This window comes from Schistocerca gregaria, chromosome 7, assembly GCF_023897955.1.
Source record: "Schistocerca gregaria isolate iqSchGreg1 chromosome 7, iqSchGreg1.2, whole genome shotgun sequence".
Lineage (NCBI taxonomy): Eukaryota > Metazoa > Arthropoda > Insecta > Orthoptera > Acrididae > Schistocerca > Schistocerca gregaria.
Genome location: NC_064926.1, coordinates 120886232 through 120899492, shown reverse-complemented (window position 1 = coordinate 120899492; position 13261 = coordinate 120886232). Strand labels below are relative to the sequence as shown.

General features: G+C 42.7%; 1 protein-coding gene across 1 annotated transcript in view; it reads right to left on the bottom strand.

Moving 5' to 3' along the window:
* Positions 1-1039: 1039 nt before the first annotated feature.
* The window catches only part of LOC126282317 (zinc finger protein interacting with ribonucleoprotein K-like), a 147448-nt gene continuing 135226 nt past the window's right edge, over positions 1040-13261 (bottom strand). Inside the window, exon 7 of the mRNA XM_049981974.1 lies at positions 1040-1200. Coding sequence (XP_049837931.1) covers positions 1040-1200 — 161 coding nt within the window. The remainder of the gene's footprint in view (positions 1201-13261) is intronic.

The window sequence follows — 13261 nt, the reverse complement described above, 5'->3', positions numbered from 1 at the left end:
GTATTTGTATGTAGTGTAGCCATGTATGGAAGTCAAACGTGGACGATAAATAGTTTAGACTGGAAAAGAACAGAAGGTTTCGAAATGTGGTGCTGCAGAAGAATGTTGAAGATTAGATGGGTAGATCACAAAACTAATGAGGAGGAATTGAATAGAGTTGGGGAGGAGTTTGTGGCGCAACTTGACTTGAAGAAGGGATCGGTTAGTAGGACATGTTCGGAGGTGTCAAGGGATCACCAATTTATATTGTAGGGCAGCGTGGAGGGTAAAAGTCGTAGAGGGAGACCAAGAGATGAATACACTAAGCAGATTCAGAAGGATGTAGGTTGCAGTAGGTACTGGAACATGAAGAAGCTAGCACAGGATAGAGTAGCATGGAGAGCTGCATCAAACCAGTCTCAGGACCGAAGACCACAACAACAAAACAACTTTTCAGCACGCCTTTTTAGTATTGTTGCTGTTCAATAAAGAGGTTTGCAAAAGTTTTCAGTTTCTTTGTGTATGGAATTGTGTTTTATTTCCTCCATGCTCAGGGTTCCCATAGAATTGATATTTGTTCCCTATTCTGTAAGTAGCTCAGATCGTGGCTACGCTACTGCATCTTTATATAGCCACATTTACAAGAAGTAAGGACAGAAGTAGCTAACTGTGAGGTACCTAATATCGAAATGAATATGGCACGACCTTTAACAGTCGTTTTATGTTTCACCGCTAGTTTCTGCCTAATTTTCAGAAGAGCAATATGCATCTAGCCTTCATCAATATTTTAACGTTCAGTGTTGGCATCTCAAAGTCGCCGCTGTCTCTGTGGTAGAGTAATAAGCAGAAATCTTGAATCCCGTCGAGTAGCGTTCATTCTGGGAATTCCAGTGGTTGTAAAAATCTCATCAAAAATCCACTTCATCCAGTCAAAGACATTCCACCGACGAGCCGCCCTGCTGCTGTTGGTGGCCTAAGCGACGACATTTAGTTATTAACGCTTCCTCGCGAGCCACGTGCCGTAGATTCCGGTCCGGGAGAGCAACAGGCCCGCGAGCAGCTAGCGGAACAGCTTCTTTGACAGCCAGCGACTGCACGCGGCAGCGGCTGGATTCCTGCCACGGCCAGTAAGACCGACAGCATGCCTGCCTCGACCTCCGTCTTCCCAGCCGTCTGACAGGCCATCAAGCATCAACCGGGGCGACGTGGCTCCACGACTTCCTGCCGACCATAATTCCCTCAGAAAGGCCTAACTGCTGTCCGTTCGTTTAATATTCTGGACACGCGCCGTTAGTCATACGGAAGATTAACGCCGCTTCTTTCTGAGCACGGTGAAACTACCGCGAAATTTTCTTTTGAAATCTTTTTTGTTTTTGTTTTTGTTTACTGATTCCAAATATATCTCGCTCATCAGGTGCAAGTTTGTTCTCATGTACACATATGGAGGGAGGAATTTATCAAAATATATTAAGAGGTCCTGTTAAAGCTGAATGTTACAAAGTCGGTATAGCCATATTTACTTTTTACCACTTGGAATGCTAATTCCTCACAGTAATTTGCTGACTTTGATGAAAGCTTATTTGCTTATTCCTCTTTCTCCAATCCCCTGCTGACAGTTTCATTGAAATTACCCTATGCATGTGTTGTGTGCCACTTAGTCATGTGGACTAGCCTCACAGAACCAAATATTTTACGTAAATCCCTACAATTACAGCAAGTCACCTCTTCATGCTGAGTTTGAAGCATAGGATAATCATGAATATGGCGTTACAGAGGGAAAGATAATAGGTAAATGGACATAAGAAAGGTAGAAATGAGGAAAGACACTGTTCTTTCGTTAAAAATACTGTACTAGTTGAGTACCTGGCAATATCCAAGTCTTGTATGATTCCATCTCCTCCTTCGCCATATCCCTTAATATCTCTTCATCTCTGTGTCTATTTTCTCCTCCCACACTGTCCACCTCTACCCCTCCCCCCCCTCGATATCCATCTCCTCCTGCAGTCCAGCTAAATTCTCCTCGCCTTCTTTATCTCTTCCTCCATCTCTTCCTCCCCATCCATTTCCTCCTGCTCCTCTCTCTGTCTATCTCCTGCTCCTCCGCCTCTCCCTATAATTCTGTCCAACTCCTTCTCCCGTCGCTCTGCTTTTCTCTACCTCCTTCCTCAGCCAGTATATTTCCATCTCCTTCCTCACTCTCCATCTCCTCTTCCCTCTCTCTCTTCTCATCTCCTTCCTCTGTCTACTTCCTCTGACCCCCCATATTCTCTCCCACTCCTCCCTCTCTCCATACATATCCTTTTCCACTCTCTCTGGCCATCTCCAACTCTTTTCATTCTCTATCCATTTCCACCTCCTCTCTACCTTCTTCCCACCCTCTCCATCTCCATCACCTCCTATCTCTCTGTGTATCTCTGTCTCTGGCCATTTTTCCTCCCCCTCTCTTTCCATCTCCTGCATCCCCTTCCTCTTTCCAGCTCAGTCTCGTTCCTTGCTCTTTCCAACTACTGTTGTTCCCTCTCTAACGCCATGTCATGTTCTTCCCTTCCTCTTTCCATTCCTCTCACCTACTCTCTGTGTCCGTCTCCACCTCCCTCTATATGTCTCCATCTTCTTGTTCCCCCTCTGTGCTTGTCCAACTCCTATCCCCCTTCCCCCCTTCTCTCTCTATGCATTACCATTCCAAACCCTACAGTCGGTTGCGGATACTTACCCCCCCCCCCCCTCCCCAGTATTTCTTTGCAGATAGTAAGCAATATGTACACCAAGTTTGTTTGAAATCGATCCAGGGATTTAAGAGGAGTTCTTTACCCATGGCTTTCCCTGTGTAAGCATTTGCCACACATATTTCACATATATTTAAAACCGTTCACTCTACTTGTACACATATTACATAAATATCTGCAGCTTGTTTCATCCAGAGTTTAATTACGCCAGCCGGCTGAGGTGGCCGAGCGGCTCTAGACGCTACAGTCTGGAACCGCGCGACCGCTACGTCGCAGGTTCGAATCCTGCCTCGGGCATGGATGTGTGAGATGTCCTTAGGTTAGTTAGGTTTAAGTGGATGCAGATAACATCTGCAAAATATGTTACGAATAGAGTTAATAATAAAAGATTAACAAATTAAAACGTCATTCCTAATGTGGCAGTTTAACTGCATGGAGAGGAAAAGTATAGCAAGCTCTTTGCACATCGTGAGTTTCAATACCTCTTCAGCCCCACTCACACTCCAATGAGATGGAAGTGGTTCTTACCCCCACTGTGATTTATTCCAGGCAGTAAGTTTTATGTATACCAGGTTTGGCTGAAATCGACACAGTGGTTCAGGAGGAGGCGTGGAGCATACATACATACGTCCATATTTCGTGTGTATGAATTGATGGATATGGACAGGACAATATTTACAAAAGCATGTGGCCACTAGGTGGAGATTTATGACACACAGCTGTGTCCAGCTGTGTCCAGCTATTTGAAATGCTATGTGTGTAATCTGAAGACACACATCCATCTGGGTGTTTACAGATAATGCAGTTGTCTGTAAGAAAGTAGCAACGCCAGCGGAGAGTAACGAACTACCAGGAGACCTGCGAAGGTTCGGTGACTGGTGCATGGTCTGGCTGCCGAGTCTGAACATAAATGGATGCATTGCGCATAAGTAGACCCTGGATGACAATATTGGTGACAAATCACTAGAAGTGGTAACTTCCGTAAAACATCTAGAAATAACAGTTCAGAGTGATAGCATTAGGTGACTGTGCCATTTGTTTGTGGTAACTTCCGTAAAACATCTAGAAATAACAGTTCAGAGTCATAGCATTAGGTGACTGTGCCATTTGTTCTTGCCGTTTGTTCTTGGCAAAAAGAATTATACGTTATGAATGAAAAAATACACAACAGTGGTGTATTCTAGAATATTATACCAATGTCTTCTGTTCTTTCATTCATAATCCAAAACATTTTAAATTGGAATGAGCACGTAAAATAAGTAACACGCAAATAAGATAACAAGCACAATTATTTCTAAAATCTGCACCGACATCTATACGAATCACTGTCTACATCTACATCTACATACATACTCCGCAATCCACCACATGGTGCGTGGCGGAGCGTACCTCGTACCACAATTAGCATCTTCTCTCCCTGTTCACCCCCAAACAAAACGAGGGAAAAATGACTGTTTATATGCCTCTGTACGAGCCCTAATCTCTGTTATCTTATCTTTGTGGTCTTTCCGCGAAATGTGGTGACAGTAAAATTGTACAGCAGTCAGCCTCAAACGCTGCTTCTCTAAATTTCCTCAGTAGCGATTCACGAAAAGAACGCCTCCTTTCCTCTAGAGACTTCCACCCGAGTTCCTGAAGCATTTCCGTAACACTCGCGTGATGATCAAACCTACCAGTAATAAATCTAGCAGCCCGCCTCTGAATTGCTTCCATGTCCTCCCTCAATCCGACCTGATAGGGATCCCAAACGCTCGAGCAGTACTCAAGAATAGCTCGTACTAGTGTTTTATAAACGGTCTTCTATACAGATGAACAACATCTTCCCAAAATTCTACCAATGAACCGAAGACGACTATCCGCCTTCCCACAACTGCCATGACATGCTTGTCCCACTTCATATCGCTGTACAATGTTACGCCCAAATATTTAATCGACGTGACTGAGTCAAGCATTACACTACTAATGGAGTATTCAAACATTAGAGGATTCTTTTTCCTATTCATCTGCATTCATTTACATTTATCTATATTTAGAGTTAGCTGCCATTCATTACACCAATCACAAATCCTGTCCAAGTCATCTTGCATCCTCCTACAGTCACTCAACGACGACATCTTGCCGTACACCACAGCATCATCAGCAAACAGCGGCACATTGCAATCCACCCTATCCAAAAGATCATTTATATAGATAGAAAACAACAGCGGACCTACCACATTTCCCTGGGGCACTCCAGATGATACCCTCACCTCCGATGAACACTCCCCATCGAGCACAACGTACTGGGTTCTATTACTTAAGAAGTCTTCGAGCTATTCACATACTTGGGAACCAATCCCATATACTCGTACCTTAGTTACGAGTCTCCAGTGGGGCACCGAATCAAACGCTTTCCGGAAGTCAAGGAATACGGCATCCGTCTGATACCCTTCATCCATGGTTCGCAAGATATCATTTGAAAAAAGGCCGAGTTGCGTTTTGCAGGAGCGATGCTTTCTAAAGCCGTGCTGATGCATGGACAGCAACTTCTCTGTCTCAAGGAAATTCATTATATTCGAACTGCGACTATGTTTGAGAATCCTGCAACAAACCGATGTTAAGGATATTGGTCTGTAATTTTGAGGATCCGTCCTTCTACATTTCTTATATACAGGCGTCACCTGCGCTTTTTTCCAGTCGCTCAGGACTTTACGTTGGCCAAGAGATTCGCGATAAATGCAAGCTAAGTAAGGAGCCAATGCAGTAGAGTACTCTCTGTAAAACCGAATTGGAATCCCATCAGGATCTGGCGATTCATTTATTTTCAACCCATTCAGCTGTTTCACAACCCCAGGGATGTCTATCACTATGTCCTCCATACGGGAATCTGTACGAGACTCAAACGGAGCTATGTTTGTACGATCCTCCAGCGTGAATTATTTCTCAAATGCGAAATTTAAGTTTTCAGCTTTCGTTTTGCTGTCTTCCGTTGCCAGGCCAGACTGATCAGTGAGTGACTGGTTGGAAGCCTTCGACCCGCTTACCGATTTTACGTAAGACCAGAATTTCCTTGGGTTTTCAGCAAGATCTTTTGCTAAGGTATGACGGTGGTAGTGGTTGAATGCTTCGCGCATCTCTCTTTTTACAGCAGCACGAATCTCTACTAACTTTTGCCTATCCTCGTTCTCCCGATCTTTCTTGTACCGCGAGTGCAACTGCCTTTGCTTCCTGAGCATTCTCCGAATTGCGCTGTTAAACTGTGGGTCTTTTCCGTCCGTAACATACTTTTCCGGCACATACTTGTCCAATGCGTGATTTACAATGTGTTTAAAATTTGCCCATAATTCTTCCACGTCCTTCGTACCGGAAGTAAATGAAGTCGATTCATTTACTAAGTGGGATGCTAACAACTGCTTATCTGCTCTTTCTAGTAAGAATACTCTCCTAGCCTTCTTGACCGACTTTTTAACTTTCGTAACCATAGTCGTGATGACAACATCATGATCACTCATCCCTGTCTCAACACTGACACCGTAGATGAGGTCTGGTCTGTTCGTGGCTACCAGACCTAAAATATTTCCAGTACGCGTTGGCTGTCGATTTAGCTGCTGTGAAGTGCATGCCAGGCGGTGCGTCCCACAGTACCAGTATGGGGTTTTCCCGCTCCATTCACGTAAGGAGCGTGGCAAGAATAATTGATGTGCGTGCTGCAATTAGTCTGATCTTGTCCGCATGATACCTACGTTACACAGAAATTATCACGATAATTTCAACATGCATTCTGTGTCGACCACGGCATAATCGTAACAGGTACAATTAATTGGAACAGGTATGACAGTCGGACGTTAGTATGAGCGACAATCTGAGATCAGATTTTACAGTCTTGGAGTAATAGTCCCCTGGTATAGAGTTTTACAGAAACGAGCGCGATGGAAGTTGTCATGAAATGGCGTGAATTTGAAACAAGTAGATCGCACTCGCATTACGGCAAATTAATTCACGACAACGCAAGTACAAAATTAATTGAATCCTTAGATCAGGGATTGCATACATTAAATTGATTGATGTCTGTTTCCAAATGTCCCACGCAATAGTTCACCACAGACTAAGGCCTTCCATTCAAATCTCTACTCGGGGTTGGAGTTCAGTTATCTCACGTGATGTGACCCATCGAGAAAAATATTTTACCGCCGCGCACTGGGATATACAGACAGTGCTACAGAAACGACGAAACTGCGTGCAGAACTCATGTACATTTTATGATGATGAAAAACTGCGGAAAGTACAACCCCCTTTCAGCTTTGATACTAGGCCAGAGACGAAGCCGTTTGCACTGGTTGTTGTTGCGGTTTCAAATCCGAAGACTGGTTGGTGCAACTCTCCACGCTCGTCTGTTCTGTGCAATTCTCTTGCTCTCGTCATAACTTCACCAACTTGAACCTGCCCTTGTTATTATTCCTCGACAACTATGCAGCTTCGTAGTTTCCTCCATTACAAAAGTGATGCCTCAGGATGTCTTCTTTTTATGATATTGTGCCACAAATTTATTTTCTCCACCTCTCGATTGAGGAACTCTTCACTGGTTACCGTATCTACCTATCTTCTCTCCTGTACTTTTCTGCAGCACACTGCATTTCAAAAAACTTCTCTTCTTCTGTTGTCTGAATTTTTATCGTTACTGCTTCGCTTTCATATGTTGCTGTAGTTGAAATACTTCAGATCTTAAATTTGCATCCAACGTTAAGATAGTCATCGTTTTTAGAAACACTTTCCTTACTGTTCGCGGTGTTCATTTTATATTCGCTACGCTTCAACCATCGTGTTATTTTTTCTGCCAAAATAAGGAAAGTCGTATACCAATTTGACTGTTTTATTGGCTAATATAAAGCCCTCAGTTTCGCCCGATGTAATTGGGCTCCATTCCATTGCCTTTGTTGATCTTCCATGTCTTAAGCTGTGTCTGACTTTATTACAATGCTATCAGTAAACCCCGGCCAGTGTGGCCAAGCGGCTATAGGCGCTTCATTTTAGAACCGCGCGACCACTACGGTCGCAGGTTCGAATCCTGCCTCGGGCATGGATGTGTGTGATGTCCTTAGCTTAGTTAGGTTTAAGTAGTTCTAAGTTCTAGGGGACTGATGACCTCAGATGATAAGTCGCATAGTGCTCAGAGCCATTTGAACCATTTTTTTATCAGTAAACCTGAAAGTTTTATTTCTTCTACCCGAACTTCAGTTCCTTTTTTCTTTGTTTCCAGATTTCCTGTTTGTGTTGTCATGCATAGAGTGAATAAAATGGGGGACAGGCCACAATTGCTGCAGCCATTTTTATCCTTTGATTGTTAGAAATGCAGTCTGGTTTCTATATGAGTTGTAGGTAAAATTTCACCCCTTGTATTTTATCCATGATAATCTTAGATCTACAAGTATTTCTGTCTTGTACTATAAATCGAAGAGACAGTGTTACTTCGAGTGTGCGTACGCTTCTCCAGTTTTTCTATCTTCCAATGGGGAAATCTTGTTATTAATCATTGCTTTTAATGCCCACAAAGTGATAGTTAATTGGTTAGTTTCTCACATTACCTGCCAGGTGAGAGGACCGAAAGTAGGTAATTTCAAGCCCTCTTAGCGATCTTTGTTATATCCCAAACGCAAGGGACACAGTTGTTGGCGGTCTGTGAGTTGGGTGGCATGAATTGGATGGCACTAGTTCGGATGATGCTTGGTTGCTTTCAAAATAGCACAGCGTAGACTTTCGTCCTTTACTTTTCACCACTCTGATCACCGATAAACTTAGAACTACTCGCTGTATTGTGACACCAAGAGAGGCTGGCTCGCGGATTGGAAAGCGATGCTGATCGTTCTGGCGGCTGAGGCTTGCTGTCCAAAAAGGGCCAGACAGCACCAGGCGGCGGTGGCCGACAGCGGAGCCTTAAGCCGTCGGCACACGCACCGTGGAAGCGAACGTTGAGCGTTGATCGTGCCGATTTTCTGACGTCATAACGTTGAGTAGCAAGTTCGGGAATCTTTCCGAACGTGCAGAGCTGTATCTGGCTTGTCAGATATTCTGGGCGTGCGTTTGAGCTTTGACCAATGAGATGGCACAACGCCACCTACGTTACACGCACGCCGTCTCCCTTCAGTACAGATTTGTGAGGCGCCATATTGGCATTTATGTCAAGCCTATACGTATATATATATATGCCGTTTCTGAGTACCAGAAAATTGAGAATCACTGGAAAACCCGTTGTTAACTGTGTGATTCGTTTCAATAAAATAATGAGAAACATCATATTTGTGGCCAAAGAATTATTGTAACTTGCGTATTATGAGAGTTGGCTATTTGAAGGCAACGACACACTGAAGATCCACCCAAAACGCATTGTTCTTAGTACAATTTGTTATAATTAAATTTCAATTGGTAACATATCTATGGCTAAGGTTTTCAGCACGCCATAATATAATATAATTACTTGCCAGCGGTGTGCTGTTAGTTTGGCGTTATGAGTAGCGTCACGGACCCGTCCTGAGTTACTTAGGACGGTGTTTCGCTTCTCGACATTTTCAACTTTTTTCCCTAACATTCACGTTTTTAGTAGGTTCTGATACTTTATTATTAGTTTAATTTAACTATATACTAACATAAGTTCACCTTTTTTTGAAGGATGACTTTGTTCGATTAGCTTAACCTAGAGGACAGCTTGCGCTACTTGTATAGAGATATTTCGCTCCTTTTTCTTTTACGCTTCGTAATTCACATGTTGCAAAGATTCTGCTACTGGGTAGGAACAGTGATCGAGTAAACTGAGTTTGAAGTTTTACTAAAATGTGGGAATGATGTAATAATGTTTATCTTATGCGGAGAAATATTCCAAATCTGTAACGCACTGTTTGTAATCGAACTTTTATAAGCCTGTGTCCTTATTGATTAGACATGGTACTTTCCTTTCCGTGGACGATGGAGGAAATGTGCGTTTTAATGGAGCTAATGTGGGAATTTTACGCGCGCCCGTTGGGTAAACAGTGCGATTTACGAACTAGAAACATCCCTCAACTGCCGCTGGAGTGCGTTGCTATCGCGTATATCACGTTGGGTCCAACATACTGTATGGACAAGTCGCATCATTCCTGAGCGTTCAGCAGCACGTTGAACTTGGCACACTCAACGTTAACGTTCGACAGCGCGGTCCGTGTGCAGTCGCAGGTTCGAATCCTACCTCGGCATTGGATGTGTGTGTGATGTCCTTGGGTTAGTTAGGTTTAAGTAGTTCTAAATTCTAGGGGACTGATGACCTCAGATGTTAAGTCCCTCAGGACTCAGAGCCCTTTGAACCATTTTTTCTCCCTTCAGTACAGAGTTGTGAGGTGCCATATTGGCATACATTTCAAGCCTATAAGTATATATGCCGTTTCTGAGCACCATCAAATTGAGAATCACTGGAAAACCCGTTGTTAGTTGTGTATTCGTTCTAATAAAATATCCTGTATTCGTGGCAAAAGAATTATTGTAACTTACCTATTATGAGCGTAGGCTATTTGAAGGCGGTGACACAACGAAGATCCACCCAAAATGCATAGTTCGTGGTACAATTTGTTATAATTAAATTTTAATTAGTAACATAATTATCTGCGATTAACGTTTGTAGCTAGGGGTAACACATTATGATTAAGTGTAAGGAGCGTGTTGATTGTTTTGCCGACATGGTGGCTCAGCGTGTTCCGTCAGAGAGCTAGCTGCCCTCTGTAATAAAAAACTGAGTTAATCGATCAACGACGACCGTAAACGTGTGTCTTACGACGTCCGCCCCGAACAGATGCAACGAACGAAAGCGAAAAAAATGAGATTAAAAAAAAAGAAGAGAAAAGTGTAGTGAGTAGCGTCTCTATCCAGTAACGAGTTTTTGTTGGGGCGGTGGTTCGCGTCTAAACACATTCAACTTTTTCCTAATATTCGTGTTTTTATTGGTTTCCGATACTTGACTATAAGTTTAATATAAGTATATACTATAATATTTGATGTTATGTAAATATAAGTTCACCTTCTTTTTTGGAGGGGGTGACTTTGTTCGATTGGCTTAATCTACAGGACACCTAGCACTACTTGTGTAAAGCTATTTTTGCTCCTTTTTCTTTTACGCTTCGTAATTCACATGTTGCAAAGATTCTGCTACTAGGTAGGAACAGTGATCAAGTAAACTCAGCTTGGGGTTTTCCTAAAATGTGGGAATGATGAAATGATGTTTATCTTATGTGGAGAAGAATTCCAAATTTGTACCGCACTGTTTGTAATGGAGCTTTTATAAGCCTGTGTCCTTATTGATTCTACATGGTACTTTCCTTTTCATGGACGATGGAGGAAATGTGCGTTATAACAGAGCTAACGTGGGAATTTCAAGCGCGCCTATTAAGTAAACAGTGTGATTTGCAAACTAGAAACATCCCTCAACTGCTGCTGGAGTGCACTGCGATCGCGTGTACTACGTAGGGGCCCACGTACTGTGTGCACAACTCGCATCGTTCCTGAGCGTTCAGCAGCACGTTGGATTCGGTACGCTCAACGTTAACATTCGACAGCACGGTTCGTGTGCCGACGGCTTTAGGGCTATTTCCAAGGTGGCGGGAGCGAGCTTGGTCTCTTGTAAACCGAAGTTGCAATATGTTAGCTATTGGTAGTTGAAATGAAAAAACCATAAAAAAGTTTGGCATGAGAACTACATTACGTGCCATACAGACAGGCTACAGAAAAATACAACAGAGAAATCACTGCGATGCGACTGTTTCATTACAACTTTAAGTATAATTGGGGATCTAATATCTTAAAAGTGGGGTTTTATTACAGTAGTTTATAAAGGTGTGAACAAATTCACTGATGAAGAAATGTGTTCATATGGGATGTGCTTATGAAAGCTGACGACGTCAACAATCACCTTAAAATGCTACATTTACAATGAGGCATGCATGTAAACTATTGCAGGTGTGTTACTAAACCTTCCCGCGCCAGGGTTCCCGAGTTCGATTCCCGGCGGTGTCAGGGATTTTCTCTGCCTCGTGATGGCTGGGTGTTGTGTGTTGTCCTTAGGTTAGTTAGGTTTAAGTAGTTCTAAGTTCTAGGGGACTGATGACCATAGATGTTAAGACCCATAGTGCTCAGAGCCATTTTTTTTTGTTACTAAACATGAAACGTCCCCTTAGAAAAATTGTACAAGACTGTGCTTATACTGACACACAATATTTTTAGCGCAACGCAATCTGACTTTCAATAATCCCTACAAGAGAATAGCCTCACAAAAATCTTCGTTACTCGAACTACTGCAATACAGCGAGCGCCACTACTGCCAACTAAATAAAGGATTCAGACTATGGGAGGCACTAATTACTGATAGGCATAGTTAGCAAATGAAAGATTTTAATATAGAACAAACAATGTATTTACCTTAATAGTCATAATATATATATATCAGTTCATGACATCCATTCTTACAAATTTCAAAACTCCGCCATCTCTCTCCCCACGTCCACCACTGCTGGCGGCTCACCTCCAACTGCGCAACGCTACGCGCTGTTCACATCCAGCTGCGGCTGCCCAACACTACAATGGCAGACAACAATGCTAACCAGCCACAGACTGCTCACATCACAGCCAGTGATTTTCATACAGAGCGCTACGTGGCGGTGGCGTTACCAATATAAAAAACCTAAACAGCCTACTTACATAGCCCCCATGCTCCCCACAAAAAAATTTAGGAATTGTTTTGGGCAGTGGCCAATACCGATTTGAAAAAAATTTTTCTTTATTACAATAACAAAGAAATGAAATGCACACACTTATCGATACAATGTTGGTCAAAAGCTAAAATTTTCTCACAGTCTATAAAGACAGTCCTGGGCAGTAAAAGAAAATGCACACGGAAGTAGTGGATTTCCATGCAGTCTTGAAGAAGTAGTGTTGTCCTTCCAACGGAAAGACAGTGCTGACTCTTGACATGCAGACAGGTAATGGCCACAACAGAGCAAACCCACAGCAGAGTCAGTCGAAGTTGAAGAATATTGGTAGGTTGGTCATCACAGAGCAGACCCACTGTAGTCCTAGTAGAGATTATGGCATTGGTGGGCCACCAGAGGTGCAGACCCACTGCAGTATTGTAGAAATAATGGTATTGGTGAGTCATCAAAGGTGTAGACCCACTGTAGTCCTTGTAGAGATGGTCAGCAGCCATCTGTTAGACTGTGCAGGTGCACAATCGCCATTGAAGAGTCTTGCGGATAATATAGCAAGTTCATAACCACCACTTGTGCACTCGCAAAAATTTTTTTTTTTTTGAAATATCCTTAGAACCAGCAATGCTGTTATCCAATCCCTTGCTGACTTATTAACACACGTCCAAACACTAACAGTCCCTACTTCTCACATATTGTCCATATACTATGACCAACAGAAACGTGTGCAGTGAAATGTAACTTACATGTCACTTAATTTGATGAACTGGTGTCAATTACAATTTTATAACATTAGAATACAATAACAAAGGTAGAAAATATATAATTAAAAAACATAATAATACAGATAACATTTGCAGT